Source organism: Anomaloglossus baeobatrachus, chromosome 1, assembly GCF_048569485.1.
Source record: "Anomaloglossus baeobatrachus isolate aAnoBae1 chromosome 1, aAnoBae1.hap1, whole genome shotgun sequence".
Taxonomy (NCBI): domain Eukaryota; kingdom Metazoa; phylum Chordata; class Amphibia; order Anura; family Aromobatidae; genus Anomaloglossus; species Anomaloglossus baeobatrachus.
Window position 1 is genome coordinate 529,299,550 of NC_134353.1, and position 25,935 is coordinate 529,325,484.

Here is a 25,935-nt window from a genome sequence, read left to right on the forward strand (position 1 = left end):
GCTGTGTGTGACAGCGAGAAAGTGACGAACTGAAGAGAGCAAGGAGCAGGGAGCCAGCGTCTGGCAGCCTGCGGTAAGCTGTAACCACGGTAAACATCGGGTAACCAAGAAGCCCTTTCCTTGGTTACCCGATATTTACCTTAGTTACTAGCGTCCGCCGCTCTCACGCTGCCAGTGCCGGCTCCCTGCACACGTAGATGGAGTACACATCGGGTAATTAACCCGATGTGTACTCTGGCTAGGAGTGCAGGGAACCAGCGCTAAGCGGTGTGCTCTCATGCTGCCAGTGCCGGCTCCCTGCTACCTGCACACGTAGCTGGAGTACACATCGGATAATTAACCCGATGTGTACTCTGGCTAGGAGTGCAGGGAACAGGGAGCCGGCACTGGCAGCGTGAGAGCGGCAAACGCTAGTAACTAAGGTAAATATCGGGTAACCAAGAGAAGTGCTTTCCTTGGTTACCCGATATTTACCTTGGTTACCCGATATTTACCTTAGTTACGCTTCCACGCGTCGCTGCTGGCTGGTCACTGGTGAGATCTGCCTGTTTGACAGCTCACCAGCGACCATGTAACGACGCAGCAGCGATCCTGATAAGGTCAGATCGCTGGTCGTGATCGCTGCTGTGTCGCTATGTGTGACACCACCTTAAGCAGAGAAGCCTGATCTTCAGAGATGGGCTGATCATTGAGCCAGCTTCATTTCTCGTAGCTCTTTGTGAGATAACCATTCTTACCAAATTAACTTTCGTGCTTGAAATAGGTCATTCCAGAATATTTCAACTCACCACTACTGCTTTTTCTCCTTGTAACATCAAAAATTCCAGAGGGCACTTTTACAATACTGCTTCCATATGGAGGAGATTCTGGTGGACTCCTAGCCTCAGGCACTTTCAACTGATTTTCACTTTGGCCATCAGACTCTACTTCTATACAAACAAGGGGAAAAAAAAAAAAAAAAAGTCAAACCACTTGCAATCCTGTCTATAATTAAAGCCATGGGTTATGCTAAGTAAACCATTGAATTCTGTGCTTTAACATGGGCATAATAAAATAAACATCTTGTCCATAGAAGGTCTTCAATTTAGGTGAATACCTGAGATGAACAACACCACATGACAAATTACACTGTCATTATTTACCAAAAACTAGGCCTAAATGCAAAAGCACCATGTGAAAAAGTACACCCAATGAATCCATAGCTTGTAGAAACACCTTTAGAACCAATAATGTAAAGTCATATAACAACATAATCATCAGTATTGAACATCGTTCTGGAGAAACGTTACTAAAGTTATTTCAGGTTTGTGGGCATTCGGTTATGAAAGTGTTTTTTTTAGCATCAGTAGAACATAATATAGTGTGTTATCCTAACTGAATAACCATGAATGGAAAAATGAACGCTTAAAGGCATTGTCCACTACTAGGACAACCCTTTTTCATTCTCCAATTTTGACCCCGTTCAAATAAAAAGAAGCTTATATTTCTCTCCATTGCCAGCGCCATACTAGCAGTGTTGGCACACGCTCTCCAAGGGATGACATGACGTTATGTCATGCTCAAGGCAGATCAAAGTGGGCTTACGCAGGACCATACTGTCAGCTAGTGTAGATGACATAGAACGCGTCATCCACACTAGCTTAAAAAGGAGGACAAAGATTGACGAAAGAGGAGGCGCGGGACCCAGAGAACGGAGATGCCCATCTGACCAGTCTGCTCTGAACCGACCGTTTGGTAAATATTATAAACATCCAGTGACAGGTTTCCTTTACGTATTCAGGATCTCTTTGCTTTCATCATGCTGGTCTTAGATGAGGTAGCAAAAACCTGCTGACAGATTCCTTTTAATGTTTCTGCAGCTTGTCTCTGTGAGCTAATAAGTGAATGGAGAGCAGACATTTCCCTCTCTGCTCTGTGGCCTCTGCTGTCTATGGCAGAAATCACTGCAGCTCGCCACCTCCCCCAACAAATAGTGGATTGCAAAACGCAGAGAGAAAACAGATGGGGAAACCATTGAGAATGCAGACTGAAACCAAAAAACCCCTTTCATTATATGATGTGTGATGATAGCTGAAATTCAGGTTAAAGCTTACCTGCTACACCCGCAGATTGAGGTGTGCTTCCATTTTGCACTGGGTGTTGCTTGAACTGTGAAGAAGAATCTGTTTCTTTCATAGCTTTTGGCTCTTCATGAATTAAAGGGCTTCTTTTGTGAAGGTCATCTTTGGGTCCTTGCCCCTCATCACTGTGTTCACCTGCAGAGCATAGCCATTATAGCAGTGAAAACAGAATCAAAGTAATAAGGCATTACATTGTAATGCCCTTTTTCCAGTGTCCAGTCAATTACAAATTTTGCCATAATAAAAATTCACTTACATGTGTATTTTACAATAAAAAAGCGCTTCAATTAGGGATACCTTCACAATTTACATTTAAATATTCTCTTCTTTGCAATTTAATCAAAGAAATGTAAATAATTGTCCCATATGTTCGACACTATTCCGTAGTACTTTGTCTCCCTGTATGATTCTGGCCAATCATAAAGCAACACTCAAAAGGAAAGAACAACACACCCCACAAAAGCTTATAACCGATTTCCCGGTGTGGGAGATGTAATGACAGCCCTGATCTCCTGGTCTAACCTCCTGCATGAGTGTGGACGTAAAGGCAGAGCAGCTGAGTTTAGCTGTGTCACAATACTCACAAATCCGCTCTCCTGGTTATAGGAGTGTGTCAGAAATTACATTTCTGCTGTGCTCAATCAACTTTTACTTGCTATGCCCTGATCTCCTGGTCTAACCTCCTGCATGAGTGTGGAAGTAAAGGCAGAGCAGCTGAGTTTAGCTGTGTCACTATCTCCTGTGTGAGATGTAATGACACCCTCCTCTGCTCTCACGGATGAGTGATTACAAGTGGAGCACATCAGATGCAAGTGTGATATTGACACTTTCAGCTCATCTTTGGACAAGTATTGGTGGGGGAACTGACAGTCATATGAGAGGAGAGCTGATAAAAGTGTTTATAATGTGACCCAGCTAAAAATAGCTACACTGCCTCTCTCCCCACACTGACTTATGCAGGAGAGTAGGATAGGAAAAGTTGTATTCCACTTTGCAGACGCTATTCTATCCAGTATCCAGTTCAACATGAAAAATTTGATCAAAGGTTTTCTTTAAAGAGTAGCCATCATTTTATTTTTATACTTCCTGAATCAATAGTATGTGAAAACACAGAGGTTACTTACCGGTAGCCGGTTTTTACAGAACCCATGACAGCATGGTGGCTCAGTGGTTAGCACCATACCTCCCAACCGTCCCAGATACAGCGGGACTATCACGATTTGCAGTGTTTGTCCCGTTGCCCCGGGCGGGAGGTCTGTATCCCGTGGCTCCGCCCACCCACTCTCTCCCCGCCTCGCTGCTTTTCCCTCCTACCATCCTAACACGTGACGTGAGCATTACAGAGCGGAGCACACTACTCGAAACTAGTCTCTGTCCGTGCTGCTGCTAAAGTAATTAATCTCCCCAGCGCTGATTCCCCTCCCCCTGGCCCGGAGCCTATGCTCCTCTAGCTGTTTCTCTGACTCCCGTGTGTTTGTGTCCTGATCTATCGTGTGTGCAGTGTTTGCTTCTCAATGCTGCAGGCACACACAGTAGATCAGGAAATTGGGGAGAGGGCACAGTGTACTTACCAGTTGTTTCCTCTCCTGCAGGTGCACAGCACTGGCCGGTAATATGCAAAGATAGAAGCATTGCCAATGTTTTTATCAGCTACCTACCACATGATCTCCTGCCTGGCAGAGCTGCTGCATCTTAGGCTAAGTTCACACATCAGTTTTTTAAAATCAGGCACAATCCGGTTTGTGCCTGATGCAACGGATCCGTCTCAGATTGTGAAAAAACTGATGCGACGGATCAGTTTATTGTTGGCGGTTTTTTTATGCTGAGAGAGAGAGAGAGACCCCACCATCACCGCGCACACCGGCACTACCTCACGCATCATCACCGCACAGGCCAGCACACATCACCGCACAGGCAGGCACTACCTCACACGCATCATCACCGCACACGCCGGCACTACCCAGCACGCATCATCACCGCACACGCCGGCACTACCCAGCACGCATCATCACCGCACAGGCAGGCACTACCCAGCACGCATCATCACCGCACACGCAGGCACTACCCAGCACGCATCATCACAACACAGGCAGGCAGTACCTCACACGTATCATCACCGCACACGCCAGCACTACCCAGCATGCATCATCACCGCACACCCCTGCACTACCGCACACATTGTCACCGCACACGGAGGCACTACCGCAGGCATCATCACCGCACACACCGGCACTACCCCACACGCATCATCACCGCACACCCCTGCACTACCGCACGCATTATAACCGCACACGCCGGAACTACCCTGCGCGCATCATCACCGCACACAACCCGGCATTACCTCAGTGACGTCACCGCTGACAGCGCGACTCCCTTGAGTTGCTGCATGGAGCTGATAGAGAGAGGCGGTGTTCTACTGCCATTCCTGTCAGCTTCATGTAGCAGAGCTGAGCGTCGCGGGACCTCTGTGGATTACGTCGGACCTGGAGGGGTATTTGGGGATTTTAATAAAATGGTGAAAGAGGGTGTTTTTTTGTCTTTTATTCCAAATAAAGGATTTTTTTGGGTGTATGTTTATTTACTTTCACTTACAGGTTAATCATTGGGGGTGTCTCAGACGCCTGCCATGATTAACCCCTTATTACCCCGATTGCCACCGCACCAGGGCAATTCGGGATGAGCCGGGTAGAGTCCCGGGACTGTTGCATCTAATGGATGCGGCAATTCCGGGCGGCTGCTGGCTGATATTTTTAGGCTGGGGGGCTCCCCATAACGTAGAGCTCCCCATCCTGAGAATACCAGCCTTCAGCCATGTGGCTTTATCTTGGCTGGTATCAAAATTGGGGGGGACCGCACGCCGTTTTTCTTTTAATTATTTATTTTACTGCACAATATAGACCCGCCCACCGGCGGCTGTGATTGGTTGCAGTGAGACAGCTGTCACTCAGCGTGGGGGCATGTCTGACTACAACCAATCATGGACGCCGGTGTGCGGGGAAAGCAGTGAATACGAGATTGAATAATGGGCGGCCGGGATTTTCAAATCAGGAGAAGCCGCCGGAGCAGTGTGACAGCCGTGCAGCCCCGCGCCGGTGATCGGTGAGTGGGTGAGAGTGAGTGAATGAGTCAGTGAGTCAGTCAGTGAGTGAGAGAGTTTGAGAGAGCGAGTGAGTGATTGATTGATTTTCTGACAAGCAATGAATTTATATCACTTCTGGGCATGCTCAGAAGTAAAAACCGGATACGGTACATGCTTCCGGTGTTTGAAGCATGCTACCGTATCTGGCTCGCATAGACTTTCATTATGCACCATGCCGCACAGCGCCGCACCCGCTGGCAAAAACCGTTCCTCTCTGCGTACTGTGCGGCCGCCGGAGTGACGATTTTTGCCGCATCCGGCAAAAACCGTAACGCAAGTACATGCGGCACAATACGGCGCTAATAAAAGTCTGAGGAAAAACCGCACCCGGTGGCAAAAAAACGGATGCGTTTTTCTCGAAAAGCGCCGGATTGTGACGCACAGCAAAAACCTGATGTGTGAACATACCCTTAGCTGCACCCTGTTCAGCTCTCCTCCTGGGTCCTAGCTGCCTGCACACCCTGTTCAGCTCTCCTCCTGGGTCCTAGCTGCCTGCACACCCTGTTCAGCTCTCCTCCTGGGTCCTAGCTGCCTGCACACCCTGTTCAGCTCTCCTCCTGGGTCCTAGCTGCCTGCACACCCTGTTCAGCTCTCCTCCTGGGTCCTAGCTGCCTGCATACCCTGTTCAGCTCTTCTCCTGGGTCCTAGCTGCCTGCAGACCCTGTTCAGTCCTCCTGCTGGGTCATAGCTGCCTGCACACCCTGTTCAGCTCTCCTCCTGGGTCCTAGTCGCCTGCACACCCTGTTCAGCTCTCCTCCTGGGTCCTAGCTGCCTGCATACCCTGTTCAGCTCTCCTCCTGGGTCCTAGCCACCTGCACACCCTGTTCAGCTCTCCTCCTGGGTCCTAGCTGCCTGCATACCCTGTTCAGCTCTTCTCCTGGGTCCAAGCCGCCTGCACACCCTGTAGTTAACTCCCTGCCTGTTCTGCACATTGCTGATCTGTGGCGGCTCAGAGCGATCACGGACAGCTTCTGCAGTTTCAGTTTGCTGGATGGGTGTAAATGGGGAGTGGATATGGGTGTGGCTGTTTGTAAAATGGGTGTGGTTAGGGGGCGTGGTCTAAAGTTGCCGCGGCGCGCTGAAAACTTTGTCCCTCTTTCCCTTCTTTAAAAAGTTGGGAGGTATGGTTAGCACTGCAGTCTTGCAGCGCTGGGGTCCTGGGTTCGAGTCCCACAAAGGCCAACATCTGCAAGCAGTTTGTATATTCTCCCCGTGTTTGTGTGGGTTTCCTCCGGGTACTCCGGTTTCCTCCCACACTCCAAAAACATACAGATAAGGAATGTAGATTGTGAGCCCCAATGGGGACAGTGTATGACAGTATGTAAAGCGCTGCGGAATATGTTAGCGCTATATAACAACAAGAAAGATTTATTTACTTTATTATTATATGGGTGCTGTCATGGGTGAAGGGAAAATGGGAAATTTGGTAATATATCTTATTAGAGAAAGCTGCTTCAATTCATGGATAGAGATTTTCCATTACTGAGATGACAGTTGGTGCTCAAAGTTCTCTGGAGAATTTTGTCGTTTTAGAAGAATTTCTAGCTGAATGTCTCTAGCTTCTATACTCACCCTTCCTCCTCCCTTACCTCTCCTTATTTTAAAAGCAGCACCCTTTTCTCTATAATGGGAAACTGTTCACTTATTTATTTAGCCATGAATTGAGTCAAAAAGCAGTCCAGGGGGAGAAGCAAATTTCTCTGATAAAAATAATCATCTTTGTCATATTTTAAGTCTATGAAATAAAAATGAAAACAATGGTTACTCTTTAAAAATCCTTCCCTTCTTGAGAATGGAGATTATTTTTCATTTTAATGTTTACAGCTAATTGCCTAGGTTATTGGCCACCTTTGCAGTCATCAGGTATGCATGCTAGGAGTGTGTGCAAAATGTTTGCTATTCATCTACAGCAGCAGAGTCGGCACTGGTCTGAGGAAGGAGGAGTACAATCTGTGTTATTTTACATGAGTGCTATTGTTTGAAGACCACTAATTTCAAAGTGGAAATCACCTTTACTTACCATCACTATTAGCTCCTACTAAAACAGTTAAATTAATACAGTTTCCCTAAAAAAGGAACGATCAGAGAGGAAATAGATGGAGATCAAAAACCATCAAGTCCATTCAGTCACAAAAACGTAAGGAAAGTCGGATATTGTCAATGAATAAAAATAACTGTGAATCAGACCCCATATCATCCCAAAGGAGATTGACTAGGTTAAGGACAATGCTCTGCCAACTTGGCAAACTTATTTTACTTAACAATCTTGCTGAATAAACTGGAAATCGTAATGAAAAAAGAAATTGGCCTTCCCAAACCATGCGTAATGCGGGCGTCACACGAGACGACCTATCGTGCGATATGTCGTCGGGGTCACGGTTTTCGTGACGCACATCCAGCATTTTTTGCGACGTCGTCCTGTGTGACACCTACGAGCAACTCTGAACGTTCGCAAATCGTGTATCGTTGACACGTCGCTCATTTTTAAAAAAATAGTTTATTCTTCTTTGCGCTGGTTGTTAATCATACCCGGGGTAGCACACATCGAGTGACACCCTGGGAACGATGAACACAGCTTACCTGCATCCCGCGGCAATGCTGAAGGAAGGAGGTGGGTGGGATGTTTACGTCCCGCTCATCTCCGCCCCTCCGCTTCTATTGGCCGGCCGCTGTGTGACGTCGCTGTGACGCCGAATGTCCCACCCCCTTCAGGAAGTGGATGTTCGCCACCCACAGTGACGTCGTTCAGCAGGTAAGTGCGTGTGACGGTGGTTTAACGACCTTGTGCGCCACGGGCAACTAATTGCCCATGACGCACAAACGGGGGCGGGTACAATCGCTTGCACGATAGATCGTACCGTGTGACGCCCGCATTAGAAAAGCACACAATACTCCAAAGATGTCACTGCTGTAGCACCATCATTGGGAGCGGCTATCAAATGGACAATTACGACCCAAAATTAATCCAAAGGCCTATCAGGTAGGGAAGTGCAACTCATTACCTCAGCACACAGCTGGTACTGCTCCAAGACTAATGAAGCTAAGACTTGGCATTGCCAATGGTGATATCAGTCTCAGCAAGCAGTTCTTAGAGGGAACCGGTCATTAGATTCATGCTACCTTAACCACGGGTAGCATAAATTAGACACAGACTGCATGATTGCAGACAGGTATGTTTTACAGTGATACATTGAAGCATTTCAGAATAAGCATACTTTCAATAGACAGCCAAGGACAATGTCTTGGATGACTGGACAAGGCGACTTGTCCCAACTCCAGTTGTCGGTCAGATCTCTCTCTATGCATGTACATAGTGATAGCCTATTAATCAAAGGGATTAATATGAGAGACAAGCTGTAGGGCACCCAACTAACTACCCTGTTTCCCACAAACACAAGACTTACCCCGAAAATAAGACCTAATAGGATTTTTGGGGCTTTTTGAGTATGCTTAAAATATAAGCCCATGCCAAAAATAAACCCTAGATGCGGTTCCATAAGGAAGTGTCCAAGCAGCTAAAAAAAAGTTAAAGAATACAGTAGGACTCTTCATCAAAGAAAGCAGACACCCACAAAAGAAAAGTGAAGTAGACACCCCCAAAATAAAGCAGACCCCCCCCGCAAAAAAACAAAAACACTCGCCTGATTCAAAAAAGTTATAATTGGCAAGTGTTGATGGGCTCTCACACAAAGATCTGTGCCGCTTTTAGGTCCCTAGCTGTTCCACCTGCAATGCACTGCAGCTCTCACAAACCGATCAGGTACCAGTAACACTCCATGTAAATGATACGGCTTCCAGACACCAAGGGGAGAAAACTGATGTAGAACACATGGGGATCTGACAGCAACGCAGATTTATATGCAAGTGACCATTTACTTACCAACTCTAATTGTTTGGGGTCTGGTAAGTGCGATTCTTTTAAGGGGTGTCTGCTTTCTTTTGTGGGTAAACATAGCAGTACATAGATAATAAATTTAAGCAGGTAATTTAAACCTTTGTAAATATGGTATGTACCCACCACTATAGGACTGTCTCTGCACCATGAGAACAGCAGATCAGATAAGAAAATGTGCATCTGAATCAGTAATAGGATTAACACAAAATATTGATGTTCCAGAATGTGATGACATGTTTATTTTTGAATAAATGTTGATTTTTTTTGTTCAAGAATAAATGTGGATTGTTGTTCATGGGAAAACGCAAGACATTCCCTGAAAATAAGCCCTAGCCCATCTTTCAGTGTAAAAAGTAATATAAGACCCCGTCTTATTTTCAGGGAAACACGGTAGTTTCCTATGAAATGCCGCATCATTTCAGAGTAAAATATTTCTGGCTGAAATAATTCATGAATATTAAAAAAGCAGGTATAAGAGACTTTCAAACCAAAATATATTAAAAGGGAACCTGTCACCAGATTTTGGCCTTTAAAACTAAAACTAGCACCTTCAGTTGCGCTTGTGCTGCATTCTGTAAAGGTGCATGTTACCCCTTGAACCATTTAGACTCCACAAATACCTTCATTAAATCTCCCGCCAAGTATGTAAATTGCCTGGTCCAGTCTGATGGGCGTCCTAATCTGTGCCTCCTGTCCCTCCTTTTGTCGCCGTCCTCCTGAGCTGATTGACGTGGATGATGCCTCGGACGCCATCCATGTAAGCGGGCAAAATCTTGCACCTGCACAGACACATTCCCGGCTCACATAAGTTTTTCCCAGCGATGTGCAATACATAGGTGACGTCATACACATCCCCGGGTAAAATGTTGCACCTGCGCAGAGAACTCGCCAGAATGTAAAGGTGCACCTATGTTTTTGGCTCTGTCCGCAATAGGGTAGAGCGAAGTGCGCCTGCGCAAGCCGAGAATGTGTCTTCGCAGGTACCCGCCTTCGTGGATGGCGCCGGCATTAATCAGCACGGAAGGACGGTGAAAGGAAGGACAAGAGGTATAGATTAGGACGACCATCGTACTGGACCAGGCAATTTACATACATGGCAGGAGATTTTATAAAAGGTATTTGTGGGGTCAGGGGGTAACATACACCTTTATACAAGGCAGCACAGGTGCTGCTTAAGGTGCTAGTTTTAGGTTAGAAGGCCAAAATCTGGTGACAGGTTCCCTTTAAACACTACATTGATGTGTTTTCCATATATTTCTATTAAATTGTCAATGGATTAAGCCTTCAAGTAACTAAGAAAGCAAGAAAGTTCATTATTACTGGAGTTATTTCAATGTTACCCACTAGAATTATGCAAACGCGGAATTTCAGAAGCTCTTTACATCAGATCTGGCAATAAGAGGTGCTGGTCAGAACCGGCTTTTCATGAAATCTGGAGCCTTTATTAAACAAGTTCATCTTCGGGTCCTCACTAATCATTAAATACCCTGATGGACCAACTGCTTTTAGTGATCTACAGTATATAACGTATTTTACACCAGCAAACACTACATATTTTACGAATAGAGGAGACACATGCCAGTCTAGATATGATGTGAGGAACTTCTGCTCTGATAGATAGTAAGGTGAATGCTACGGTGTGAGAAATGGTTAGTAGCTCTAGGAGAATACCTGTACTAGGGTGCATATCAGTAGAATCAAGCCCGATTAAATCCCTCACGAAGACAGCGTGCTCCCCAGAGTTAGCATCATTAGAATTATCCACGCCAGAAAGGCTCACCATGTCCATATCACTTCTACGTGCAGCACTCTGAGGAGCTGAAGAGACAACGCAGGTTAAAAACATCCATGCATGCAAAAGCAGATTTTACTAATGCTAAAAGCGTCAAGTTATTTCATCTCATTTAGGGGAACCGCTGAAACCTAGCACTTAAAGGGGTGTTTCTGATTTCAGAAAACAAAGTTCAAGGGAAAAAAACATGCTAAAATAATAAATATTATAGTACTCGCATCTTAAATTCCCTGCTGTTCCAGGGCCGATGCTCTGGTGCGTTCTGAAAATATACACAAATGACTGACATGACTAAAGAGAAAGTACAAAACTTCTCCGCTATTCCCCGTATGTGGTTGTTTGGTCACAAGTAACGATAAGAGAGCGTGCTCTGTGTGGGCAGGAAGCCAACTGCCCAATAATTGACTTCCGTTATACTTGTTACTTGAGCTCGTCAGAGCTTCCAACCATGTGCTTGCTTAATATTAGTCACAAGTAAACAGAAAAAGGTAGGAAGTTGTAAAGTCATCATGTATCTTTTCCCTAATTTCTCATTTTTGTTTGTGGCATACAGAAAATTATAATCTTTATATCTACAGAGCCAACATATTTCACAGCGCTTTACAATTAGGAGGTTCATATACAAACAAACATAAGTTATAGAAGCTACACTGATTAAAGCAAGAATAAAGACAACCCTGCTCGTAAGAGCTTACAATCTACAATGAGGTAGGCGTTACACAAGGTACAAGTGCTTATTTACAACTACGGTCCAGCCATCTACAAGAAATGGGGGGGGGATAGATTAAGGCTGCATGCACCAGTCATCAGCAAAGCTTCGTAATGCTTTGGGTATGGTTGAGTTTGAGAGATAATTAATGTTCTGAGAAATAGTGGAGGGGGATATATATGAATTGACTTGATTAGGGAGGGTGGTAGGTCAGCCTAAAAAGATGTGTTTTTAAGGAGAGTCTTAAGCTGTGCAAGTTGTGGATCATCCTAGTTTCTTGGGGTAGAGCATTCCAGTGGATTGGTGCAGCTCGGGAGAAGTCTTGGAGCTGGGAGTGGGAGGTTTGGATTAGTGTGGCTGTTAGTCGAAAGTCACTTGTGGAGCGTAGAGAACGGGTAGGGTGATAGACAGTGATGAGGGTATAGATATTGGGGGTGTCAAGTTGTGAAGAGCTTTGTGGGTGAGAACAAGCAATTTAAATTGGATCCTATAATGTATGGGCAGCCAGTGCAATGACTGGCACAGAGCGGAAGCATCCGAATAACAATTAGCCAGATAGGTGACCATGGCTGCTGCATGTAGGATGGACTGTAGAGGGGGAAAACTTCAGGATGAAAATGAAGTTGTAAAAAATGATGTTGAGAAGGCCGAACTTTTAAATTGTTATTTTGCATCTGTTTTCTCTGAAAAAGTAAAAGTAAAATCATCTGATCTTCACCATTCTATTGTAGGATTAGAAGAATCCAGGCCATCAATAAACAAAGAGATAGTGAGGGAATACTTAGCTAATATTAATGAATTCAAGTCCCCAGGTCCAGATGAATTACACTCCAGAGTACTGAAGGAGATAGAGGAAATATTAGAACCACTCTTCATAATTTTTGAAAATTCTTGGAGAACAGGAGAAGTTCCAGAAGACTGGAGAAGAGCCAATGTTGCCCCTATCTTCAAAAAGGGGAAGAAGGTGGACCCAGGGAACTACAGGCCTGTGAGCCTGACTTCCATACCAGGAAAGATCTTTGAACAAATTATTAAACAACATTTATGCAAGTACCTGGATGAGAATTAAGTGATTAACAAGAGCCAGCATTCGTTTGTAACTAATAAGTCATGTCAGACTAACCTAATTTCATTCTATGACAAAATCACTGACTGGGTGGATCAGGGAAATGCAGTAGATATAATATACCTTGACTTCAGTAAAGCATTTGACAAAGTATCTCAAACAATCCTTATAGAAAAAATGACCAAGTGTTGAATGGACAAGACAACTGTTAGATGGATTTGTAACTGGCTTAGTGATCGGAGTCAAAGAGTGGTCATAAATGGCTGCACATCCAGTTGGAAGACTGTCTTAAGTGGGGTACCACAGGGCTCTGTCCTGGGCCCCGTGTTGTTTAACATCTTTATCAATGATTTAGATGAAGGTATTAAGGGTAAACTGATTAAATTTGCTGATGACACAAAGCTAGGAGGAATATCTAATACTAGAGAAGAGACAGAGGATTCAACAAGATCTAAACAAGCTGGAACAATGGGCAGCAACTAATAGAATGGTTTTTAATAGGGAGAAATGCAAAGTCATACATCTTGGCAAGAATAATGAAAAGAGCATATACAGCATGGGAGGAATAAAGCTATCAAACAACATGTGTGAAAAAGACTTAGGTATACTAATAGATCACAGACTGAACATGAGTCAGCAGTGTGATGCAGCAGCAAAAAAGGCAAACACCATTCTAGGATGTATTAACAGAAGCATACATTCTAGATAACGTAAAGTCATTATCCCCCTTTACTCCTCTTTGGTCAGACCTCATCTGGAATAATGTGTCCAGTTCTGGGCACCACATTTTAAAAAAGACATCAACAAACTGGAGCAAGTTCAGAGAAGACTGACCAGAATGGTGACTGGACTGCAAACCATGTCCTATGAAGAACGGTTACAGGATTTAGGATTGTTTAGCTTGCAAAAGAGAAGACTGAGAGGAGACTTAATAGCTGTCGACAAATATCTTAAAGGCTGTCACACTGTAGAGGGATCAGTTTTGTTCTCATTTTCACAAGGAAAGACTTGAAGCAATGGGATGAAACTGATGGGGAGGAGACACAGATTAGATATTAGAAAAAACTTTTTGACAGTGAGGGTGATCAATGAGTGGAACAGGCTGCCATGAGAGGTTGTGAGTTCTCCTTCAATGGATGTTTTTAAAAAGAGGTTGGATGGACATCTGTCTGGGATGATTTAGTGAATCCTGCTGTGAGCAGGGGGTTGGACTAGATGACCCAGGAGGTCCCTTCCAACTCTAATATACTATGATTCTATGAGAACAATAAATAGAGAATTACAATAATCAAGGTGAGAATGGATCAGGGCCACAGAAAATCCCTTCTAGTATTTAATACAAATTATAGTGATAAATAAACTATGTATCTTTTGCTTTAGCTAATCTATACTATTTGTGATAACACTACTGTTAAAGGAGAGATGGGATTAACAATATGCTTAAGAAAGTTTAACAACATGCTTGCCAGATGAAGTAAAGCTGGTGTCACACATAACGACGACGACAACGACGTCGCTGCTACGTCACCATTTTCTGTGACGTTGCAGCGACGTCCCGTCGCTGTCGCTGTGTGTGACATCCAGCAACGACCTGGCCCCTGCTGTGAGGTTGCCGGTCGTTGCTGAATGTCCAGCTTCATTTTTTGGTCGTCACTCTCCCGCTGTGACACACACATCGCTGTGTGTGACAGCGAGAGAGCGACGAAATGAAGCGATCAGGAGCCGGCACTGGCAGCTGCGGTAAGCTGTAACCAGCGTAAACATCGGGTAACCAAGGGAAGACCTTTCCCTGGTTACCCGATGTTTACGTTGGTTACCAGCCTCCGCTCTTGCTGCCAGTGCCGGCTCCTGCACTGTGACATGTGGCTGCAGTATGCATCGGGTAATTAACCCGATGTATACTGTAGCAAGGAGAGCAAGGAGCCAGCGCTAAGCAGTGCGCGCGGCTCCCTGCTCTCTGCACTGTGACATGTAGCTGCAGCACACATCGGGTTAATTAACCCGATGTGTACTGTACCTAGGAGAGCAAGGAGCCAGCGCTAAGCGCGGCTCCCTGCTCTCTGCACATGTAGCACAGCGACGTTATGATCGCTGCTTCTGCTGTGTTTGACAGCTAAGCAGCGATCATAACAGCGACTTACAAGGTCGCTGTTACGTCACCGAAAATGGTGACGTAACAGCGACGTCGTTGTCGCTGTCGCTTAGTGTGACACCAGCTTTAGACATTTCAAAGAAAAGTTCCTTTGCAGATGCATCATGCACAGTGAGATATCAAGCAGGTTTAACAAGACTCAGTATAAGAATCAATATGATGAGCCACAGAGACTGGAGGAAACAGCATGAGCTGGTCATTTGCATGAGGAATATATTATATCCACAGCTCATAAAAATGGCTGCGACAGTTCTTTACATTCTACAAGACCGGACATCGTTGACAGCGGTAAAATATTTTCAAACTAACTGCATTTTTAATTTTTGACCTCAGATCAAGTGAAATAACTTATTTCATGGTTTATTTTATTTATTGCATGCAGCTAAAGAAAGGAAAGTTTTTCATTCCTCTCTGCATGAAAATATATGTATCATGTTTATTCATGAAAGCAAATGTAGCATGGAACTGTACAGTGGAACCTCGCTTAACGAGTAACCCACTTAACGAGAATTTCGCTTAACAAGCAAAGCTTTCTGTAAATTTGTAACTATTTATGAGAAAGCTTTGCTGTACGAGCAAAATACTCACCGCACACACTTCCGGTTCCGTACATCCACCGCGCTCTGACCCACACTTGCAGTCTGCACAAACACACACACAGTATTATGCTCACCTTACCTTCCGTTCCATCGCCGGCTTCATGGTTCTTTTAGTTCTCTGGTACATCCCGACGTCCTTGCGGCGAACTACAAGACCCAGGAGGCCGGCGATGGAATGGAATGTAAGGTGAGCATATAATATAATATAGTGTACCTTCCGTTCCACCGCCGGTACATCACGACGTCCTTGCGGCGAACTACAAGACCCAGGAGGACGGCAGTGGAACGGAAGGTAAAGTGAGCATAATATGTATACCATCCGTTTCATCGCTGGCCTCTTGGGTCCTGTAGTTCGCCGCTCCACTCCAGGCTGTGTATCGGCAACCATAGCGACGAAGCAGGAACTTCCTGCCACCGCTACTCAAAGGCAGCGCGCTGGCCAATCAGAGGCAAGGGGCTCTGCCTTTGACGTCAGCGCTCTGGCAGCGGAAGTTCCTCCCTCGTCGTTATGATAACCCGATACACAGCCCGTATCAGAGAACAGCAAGTCCCAGGAGGCCGGCGATTGGATGGAAGGCAAGGTGATCATAATATGTGCTTGTGCGTGTGTGTGTGCGTGCGTGTGCGAAATGGCACAATAGGGGACCAGGATGGGACATTTAACACGTTGTGGAACGAATTGTCTGCATTGCAATGATTCCCTATGGGAAATCTTGCTTTGCTGAACGAGTAACTTGGTTAACAAGCACACTCCCAGAACGGATTGTTTTCGTTAACCAAGGTTCCACTGTACTCACAACTTTGAAAAATGAGGGGTTGTCTTCTAGGTTTGGGGACAATTATCCTTGTTTACTTAAATGCACACATTTTGTGCAAAAGAAAAAAAAAAAAGAATTTATTTTTTCCTTAATTCTTTTTCTGGAAACCGGTTACACAAGAATAATACATGTATACAAAAGACAGAAGTACAAGCTCAGAATTTACACTGTTCTGATCCAACAACAATACAATCTTTTGCTGCCCTCTATAAGATTCCCACCTACATTTATATATGTAATCTTTAATTGGTAATATAAATAATACCTCAACTGTGAAACACAGTCTACGCCGATGAGTTCCATATGTCCCATACCTTAAATTTCTAAGGGCACCCCTCTATTATGATACACTATTTTCTCATATGTGATCATTGTGTTTAAGGAATCAAACCAGGCCCTTAATGATATTGTAGCTTTCAATATCCTGGGAAAGAATAAAGTTTTTCTAAAAAAAAAGATTTATATATTTTTTTTTTTTATGACGACTCCATATTTCCTAACCCAGTAGCACAAATAAGCATATTTGAGGATTCAGTGGACTGGGAATGGATATCAAGGAGGATAGGAAGGTGACTAAGTTGCCAGAAGGAGAAAATAATTGGGCAAGCCCCAACCATGTGACAGAAATCTGCATGCTGACAAGTTATAAAAGCCAATTGTTTGCTAGATTGATTCCTCAGTTCAAAATAAGCCTGATAAAATACAACTTATGCTTAGACTTAGTATTAGTATGTTGTGCGTAAAAACATTGAAACGGCAACCATTTCACTTTATTTCCCTCTGTGGGGTTAGATATATTCAGTGGAACCTTGGATTATGAGCATAATTGGTTCCGGGAGTGAGCTATTAAACCAAGTTACTCTTATAGCAAAGCAAATTTCTCCATAGGAAATAATTGAAACACAAACAATTTGTTCCACAACCCAAAAATATTTACAGTATTTATACAAAATTACAGGAATACAACATAATGTACTGTATTCATATAAAATTATTACAGTACATTAATACAAAATACTGTACAGTAAAAAAAGCAAATTAAACTGCACTTTAGCTTACAATAGAAGTGTTGGAGTGCAGGAGGTACAAAACAAGCAATGTGCTGTACTGGTTATCAGAAAGAAAGCACAATACTGTATCCACAAATGCAAATTGATAGACATGCCGTATAGTATATACTGTACTGTACAATGGTATGCTGTATACTGTACATACGTCCAGAATGTTACCTGCAGAGCAGGACAGAGCGTGGTGAAAGAACAGAACCGGAAGTGTGCACGAGGAGTATTTGCTCTTCTTCCAAAGCATTGTTTTTAAACCAAGTTACAAATGTGTATAAAGCATTGCTTGTCTTGCAAAACGCTCTCAAACCAAGTTACTCTTAAACCAAGGTTCCACTGTATATATGTTCTGCCTCCCCTAAATTAGACTCCATATCCATGTCCTCTCTGTAGGTCACTTTCTTTATATATGAAATAGTAGAGACCACCTGCCTGGGGCTGTTCCGCCCTTCATCCATGTCTGCTGGTCTGACACTGTGGGGGCTAGTTCTGACATTGTGCTGGTGTGTGTGGTTCTGCCGCACGCACTGGCACCTGGACTGCCCTTCTACTCGCAGTTGTCAGCCCTTGCAGCATGGGAGCGGTTCTGACACTTCTCAGGTAGGTGATGTTCCTATATGGTCCTGCGCATTATACGAGACCTTATGGTACGTTTGTATATTATAACTGTAGTGTAGGGACCCCCCTTATAGAGATTTGCCGTGACGGGGCAGGGGGGCTCAAATCATTGATCAATTATTTGCCAAAAATCTCATTGAATTGTTACAGTAGGAATGAATTTGTGAATATTACACTTTTTACTTTTTCATTGCTGCATGCCACTCATAAGCAGTGCTGGCTCCCCTCCATTTCACGAGGAGTATTTGCTCTTCTTCCAAAGCATTGTTTTTAAACCAAGTTACAAATGTGTATAAAGCATTGCTTGTCTTGCAAAACGCTCTCAAACCAAGTTACTCTTAAACCAAGGTTCCACTGTATATATGTTCTGCCTCCCCTAAATTAGACTCCATATCCATGTCCTCTCTGTAGGTCACTTTCTTTATATATGAAATAGTAGAGAACAGGCAACCTCTAAGATATTCCTTAAGTGTATCCCAAACATAAATGGGCGTCTCGAGAAGTTTCATATACAGCTACAAAACATTCCAGTTTATCAGGAATTCTATCATTGGGGCCTATGCATGTCAGCTAAAAGGGGTTGCATTGACCTCAAATTGTATGCCAAACTTATTGCTAACAGATTGAATTTCCTTCTGCCGGACTTGATACACCCGGACCAGGTGGGCTTTGTCCCTGGAAGAGAAGCCAGGGACAACACCCTGAAAACCCTGGACATCATCCATTATGCTCATATTAAGAAAATGCCACTCATGATACGGTCACTGGACGCCGAAAAGGCTTTTGACAGAATATCATGGGACTCTCTCTCGCAAACCTTGCACCACTTTGAGTTGGGCCCCAACATGACTTCTAAAATATTGGCACACTATCGTTCCCCGTCAGCATGTATAAAAATTAATGGTACTCTGTCCGCCCCTTTACTATACGCAATGGGACTCGACAGGGATGCCCCCTGTCCCCCTTATTATACATTCTGGTGATTGAGCATTTGATGGCGGCTCTTCGGACCAGCCTGGACATTTGGGGAATTAAAATAGCGAATATAAATGCTCGGCATTCGCCGATGATCTTCTGATTTATCTCTCCAACACTTTGGTCGGACTCCCGGTGTTGATGTCCGAGCTGGAGCGATTTGGGAAGTGGTCCGGTTTCAAAATTAATCTTGACAAATCAGAGGCTCTGAATGTGACCCTACCCCAGAGTCAGGTTTCTTCGCTGCTGTCCGGTTTTCCCTTCAGATGGCCCAGTGGCGACAGTATTGGTTACCTGGGTATTACTATTCCGTCTGACCTCTCCAGGCTGTTCTCCCTTAATTTCCAACAATTTGCTATTAGGCTGGAGAGGGATCTTGCGGCGTGGCATCGGGGGGTCTTGTCTTGGTTTGGCAGGGTTGGTGCACTTAAGATGACTGTACTTCCTAGACTACTATATCTCCTGCAGACGGTGCCCGTTCATGTCCCTGCGTCGTTCTGGCGTAAAGTTCAGCAAATATTCATCCAATTTATATGGTCCAAGGGCCGTCCTAGAATTCGGGGAGCGGTTCTGTCCCGCCCGAAGGACGCGGGTGGCCTTGGGCTACCGGACTGTAGGAGGTAGCATCTAGCGGCAGCCCATGCGAGGGTTCTTGACCTGTTGCATGGCAGAGGTTACAAGTTATGGGTAAACATTGCTCACGATACATGCACCTTGTCAGTACCAACCCTGCCTTGGACCTGGCCCTTTTTGAACAAGAACAAACTCATGGTGGTTTATAGTGTGAGGCAGACCTTGCGAACCCTGCATGCTCCCGGGGGAAAAAATACTCTGATCCAGCCACTAGGCCCGTTGATGCCAATAACCGATAACCTGAAGTTCCCCCCAGGTGCGTCTAATGCCCTTTTCCTGGGCGGTACCAGACAGGCCCCGCTGCGTGTGCTTCACGTGGCACCCCGGGGGACGGTTCTCCCTCTCACTCTGGTCTTGGGGGACCGCCCGCTGAGGCCACGCTATCATTTTGAATATGCACTGCTTCAGCACTTCCTTTCATCTGCTGGTCAGTCACACGAGCCCACACAACCTATGTCACCCTTTGAAAATCTATGTACCTCGCGTCCCAGCCCCAAACACGCAATTTCGGGCATTTATAGGTTACTGACCATCAATGATTTGGTCCACCTTCCTCCCTTTTGCAGAGCTTGGGAGAATGAGCTTGGACAGGAGTTCTCTAGAGAACAATGGGACCGCTGCTTCCATCTATCCCACAAGTCAGCAACTGCCACCAGGTCCCAGGAGACAAGTTATAAAGTTGTCTCAAGGTGGTATAGGGTCCCTCCCTTGCTCCACAGGTGGTGCCCGGGGGTCCCAGATGTATGCTGGCGTTGCGGACGGCAGGAGGGTACCATGACCCATATATGGTGGTCATGTACGGTCCTGGCTGCCTTTTGGGACAGTGTCTTGAGAGCGACTGAGGAGATCTCGGGGGTGGCGGTGCCCAGATGACCCGAATCCGTTCTCCTATATAAGTTTTTGCTGCCAAAAAAATATATAAACAATCACTACTCAGGCATCTTCTTCAGGCGAGGAATCAAGACTGTTTTACCTCGCCACTGGAAGACCACAGAGTCGCCTTCTGTGGAGGAATGGATAAGTGAGGTGGACATAATCTACCGGATGGAAAGAATTCTGGCCCAATCTCGTAATGATGTAGAGACCACCGTTACAAAGTGGTCCCATTGGGAATCTTTCCTGACTAGTCCTGGTTTCTGTAACGTGAGATAGAATGTGATATGCACTCATGCTAATGAAGTGAGACCTTCCTGAGTGCTATTTAATTATGGGTCTTGGTCCGGACGGGTGGGGGTGTTCGTGGCATACCTCTCTTCTTTTCTATTTCTCTCCCCTCCTTCTTCACTCTTTCCTTTTCTCCTCTGTTTCTTTTTTAAGTGATTCCTGCCTCTAATGCAGTGGAATATAGATTGTTGTTATTGAGTGCACCATGATGCTACTCTCTCTACTTTGCATATCAATGATTGGAATTGCTGATGTTATGAAAATCAATAAAAATGTTAAATTTAAAAAAAGAAAAAAGGGGGTTACATTTCCAGGGAGGCCGATATGCTTTTAGTGGACTAAACAGAGCAAGTATTACTGGGCTGTGATCTGAAATCCCTCTGCGACAATGCTCCACCTTCTTGACCAGGATAACCACAACAAAAGAGCTAAAAACATACTCTGAGCTATAGTATGCCTTGATAAGGCGTGACAAGTGAATTCTACAGTATCAGGGTGGAAGGATCGCCATAAATACACACATCCATTACCCTTCATGTATGATGACGAAGTGCTAGAAGAGCGTCTAGTCACAGGGGCTGTTCCTCCCAATCTAAATCTGCCCAAATTATCATTCATAACAATATTTAAAGTCTCCCATACATATATTGTGAGCATCTGGCTAGCTTTAAGAGGTTGTCCACTACTTTAACATTGATGACCTATCTTTAGGATCGGTCATCAATATTTGATGACCTACACTAATTTTCATATAATATTTTTTACAAAAATGTTGAAGTTAGTGAAGAAAAACCACACACTAATTACCTGGAACTGACAAAGCTTTGGGGACCGGTTTTGTGTTCTTCATTGGTTTTCGAAACTGAGATAAGCCCAGTACCACATTTCGAACCTTCCTCCATAGATAATTCCCACTGCGCTTACTGCTAGGCCACGGGCTCACCAGTACAACCTTGAACCAAAAATATGCTCAATTATACCAGCTTAAACAAGAAAATTATAAAGCTAGCTATTTTAAAGAGGATCTGTTACTTTCTGTGAAAGAATACTTTGTAAAAATCCATGAGCTCCCCTGATGCTACAGCTCTTTTCGTTTTTGCGCTGTGACGCTCTATTGCAGTGATATTCCCATTGGTGCTTGCGCAGCACAATATGTGAAATCTCTGCTTGTAGTGCACTGGGTGATTTTTCAGTCTTCTCTGGGGAAGTGCACATTCACACTTCCCTCCCAGATGCTACTACTCACAGCTCCACAGCTGATGTAGGAGTCTCAGAGGATGATCAGCTGGGAGGGAAGGTTGAAGAGGTTGCCCCAGAGAAATGCCCAGCTGGACTGCAAGCAGAGATTTAACACACTAAGCGACAAACGCAAACATCTGTGCAATGGCGTGGTGCAGCACAAAATGGAAAAAATAGCAACAAAAATCGGGGGAGCTCATGGATTTTATTACAAGGTGATTGAACAGGGCCTAACACTCTACAATTTGTTACACATGGAGCATTAGAAATCAGATACATTCTGCATACCTTGTTATAGTAGCCATACGTTATTGCATTGGGCTGAATTTTAGCAATTTTCATTTCAAATAAGACCTTTACTGCCAAAGCAGGGTTCTCCCAAAGACCACACAGCTGCATCACAACTCTGTAACACACCTACAAGAAGAAAAAGTGATACAAAACACAGCATAAATTGTGACATACACCATAAAACGGATATAAACACTGGACATGTGGTAGATTCTGGAGTAGATATCGACACACGTGAAAATCTTTATTAATTCTATTAGGCGAGTTAAGTTATCCTTCAAAATTTTATAGAATACTACAAATCTTTAGAACTACATATGAAGGACTTGTAAATATCACATACATTACTTTTTGACTTTTTGTAGAAGTGAAAGTTAAAGGAAATTGCTCAGCATACCTTTGCTATTTAAAGGGAATCTGTCACCAGGTTTTTGCTCCCCCATCTGAGAGCAGCATGATGTAGAGATAGAGACCCTGACTCCAGCGACGTGTCACTTACTGAGCTGTTTGCTGTCATTTTGATAAAATCAATGTTTTCACTGCTGCAGATCTAGCAGTTAAACAGAGCTCATGAATATGCTGGACTACCTGACAGCAGGCCAAGCAGTCCTCTAATTATAATCTACTGCTGATTAATCAGTGATTTTATCAAAACTACACTAAGCAGCCCAGTAAGTGACACCTCTAGAATCAGGGGGTCTGCCTTTATGTTATGCTGAAAAGGCAAAAACCTTGTGACAGATTCCCTTTAAGTAGCAAACTATTGTGCACAAGCGCCTCTCACTTATTAGGCTGTGCATTGTAGTTTCAATGCAATCAGTACTTTCACAGCAGGAGATCAGCTCAGGTGACAAGCTGTCAGGCTAATCTATGTAAGCCCAACCACTGAGTAGCAGCTTGCTCACAATGCACAGTGTATACAGGAAGCTGTCAATCAGAAGTTTAGGTGGGGTTATAGACAGCTCAGAAGTCTTTGCTCTGCTACATCTACATCAGACAAAACAAGAATGAAAACTGCACCACATAGTCCATTACGTTATACATCCTTGGAATCAGGCTACTGCCCTATGTTAGGCTGCTCTCAGATTATATAGCAAAAACCTGCTGACAGATTCCTTTTAATAAGACATGAGGGAATCATCAAAACACAAAACTATTTTACATGCCTTCTACATGTAGTACTTTAGGTTAAGAATACGCTAAGTGGAGCATGTCAAATTTCCTTTCCTCACTAATCATTAAAGGGAATCTGTCAGCAGGTTTTTGTTACCCCATCTGAGAGCAGCATAATGTTTTCTCTGCTGTAGATCTGGCAGTTATACAGAGCTCACGAATATGCTGGACTACCTGGCAGCATGCCAAGTAGTCCTCTAATGATAATCTACCACTGATTAAACAGTGATTTTATTAAAACTACACTAAGCAGATCAGTGACACACCGCTGGAATCAGGATCTTTGCCACTATGTGCTGCTGCTGTTAGCTGATTAGGTGGCAAAAGCCTGTTGACAGATTCCATTTAAAGTTAACCAATCACCAGGATTTTCTTATACAACCTAAAGCCTATACTGGCACTATCATGCTGATTCTATACATATCTTTAGTTGTTCGCTAGGATGTATAGGTTTTGAAACACAAGCAAGTAAAGCTTGTAAAATGAACAGTCTTTTGAGCAGCTGTAACAACTAATAGCTGGGGTGGGTTTGATAGTGATTTCCGCCCCCTGCCTGTCCGTCCTGCAACTATTATTTATGCTAATTCCATTATAGAAGGTTTTTTTTACTAATGGTTGTGGCTAAATCATGGTGGCTAAAAGGACCTGTGCTGATGTCATACCCATGTGACCAGAAGGGGCAGGGCCTCGGCCAACATAGCTGATACCAGGAAGCACATTTTGTTCTGTTGGCGGAGAGCCCCGCCCCTTCTGGTCACATGGGTATGACGTCAGCAACCTGCTATAATAGAATTAGCATAAATAATAGATAGTGGGAGTATGGACAGGCAGGGGGGCGGAAAGCACCATGAATACCCACCTCAGCTATTAGCTGCTATCACTCAAGCAGCTGTTAATTTTACAATCTTTACTTTCTTGGATTTCAAAACCTCAACATCCGAGCTGACCACTAACGGTATGTATAGAATCTGGCTGACAGTGCCAGTATAGCACTGGCTTTAGTTTATATAGGAAAATCCTGGTGATTGGTGCTCTTTAAGGCCCCCATTTACATTAGACTAATGTCAGCCGAACCCATAGATAGTCTAACGTGTATGGTTACACATGAGGTCGATTATGGTAAGGATCTAGAATGCCAAATTTAATCCTTTAATGACCGCGGGCGGTAAAATTTTGTCCTAGCGGTCATAGGATTAATCTAGGATTAATCAGCGCACATCTCAGCTGATTTATATAGCTGAGATGTGTGCCTGCCAGGCACGAGCGGAATAGTTATCCGCCCGTGCCATTTAACCCCTTAAATGGCGCTGTCACTAAATGACAGCGTCATTATAACCGCAATCGCGGTAAACTTTTACATACCGCCGAAACTGGAAGTCAAGTGGCATGATCACATGACTTCCGGTGGTTGTCATGGTAGCACAGGGTCATGTGATGACTCCTGTAGCTCACGACTCACTTACTGTTTCACCTGGCCGAGAGCTGTGTGAGACAGCAAATGAGTATATCTGCTGTTCACAGCTGTGTAGCTGTGATCAGCAGATATGGAAGAGCAATCAGACAGTTGATCCATAGAGCCCCCTAGGGGACCTAGTAAAATTAAAAAAAAAAAAAGTTTTAAAAAATTAAAAACCTAAAAGTTCAAATAACCCCCCTTTCGCCCCATTAAAAATTAAAGAATTAATAAAATAAAAATATACACATACAGTGGAACCTTGCTTAACGAGAACAATCCGTTCTGGGAGTGTGCTTGTTAACCAAGTTACTCGTACAGCAGAGCAAGATTTCCCATAGGAAATCATTGCAATGCTGACAATTCGTTCCACAATGTGTTAAATGTCCCATCCTGGTCCCCTATTCTATCATTCCACACATGTACAAACACACACATGAACACACATGCACACACATGAACACACACATATTATATGCTCACCTTACCTTCCGTTCCATCGCCGGTCTCCTGGGACTTGCTGTTCTCCGGTGCGGGCCGTGTATGAGGTAACCATAACGACACGGAACTTCCTTCCAGAGCGCTGATGTCAAAGGCAGAGCCGCTTGCCTTTGATTGGCCAGCGCGCTGCCTTTGACAAGCGGTGACAGGAACCAGGAAGTTCCTGATTCGTTGCTATGGATGCCGATGCCTGGAGTGGAGCGGAGCGGCGCACTACAGGACCCAAGAGACCGGCGATGAATCAGAAGGTACACATATTATATGCTCACCTTACCTTCCGTTCCACCGCCGGCCTCATGGTACTTGTAGTTTGCCGTGGTGTACCCGGGAACTACAAGAACCATGAGGCCAGCGGTGGAACGGAAGGTAAGGTGAGCATAATACTGTATGTGTGTGCGTGCGTGTGTGTTTGTGCGTACATGTGTGTGTTTGTGTGGACTGCAAGTGCGGGTTAGAGCGCGGTGGATGGACGGAACCGGAAGTGTGTGCAGTGAGGATTTCGCTCGTACAGCAAAGCTTTCTCGTAAATCGGGTTAC

At 44.5% G+C, this 25,935-nt stretch overlaps 1 protein-coding gene across 2 annotated transcripts in view; it reads right to left on the reverse strand.

The window, feature by feature from the left end:
• The window catches only part of DENND4C (DENN domain containing 4C), a 179,972-nt gene that overhangs the window by 26,377 nt on the left and 127,660 nt on the right, over window positions 1-25,935 (reverse strand). The window contains exons 18-22 of one of the 2 annotated variants that reach the window (XM_075316374.1): window positions 22,269-22,397; window positions 21,549-21,693; window positions 10,826-10,972; window positions 2,094-2,255; window positions 789-929 (exon numbers count right to left, since the gene is read on the reverse strand). In XM_075316374.1, coding sequence (XP_075172489.1) covers window positions 789-929; window positions 2,094-2,255; window positions 10,826-10,972; window positions 21,549-21,693; window positions 22,269-22,397 — 724 coding nt within the window. The remainder of the gene's footprint in view (window positions 1-788; window positions 930-2,093; window positions 2,256-10,825; window positions 10,973-21,548; window positions 21,694-22,268; window positions 22,398-25,935) is intronic. The other variant, XM_075316381.1, reaches the window with a different exon arrangement.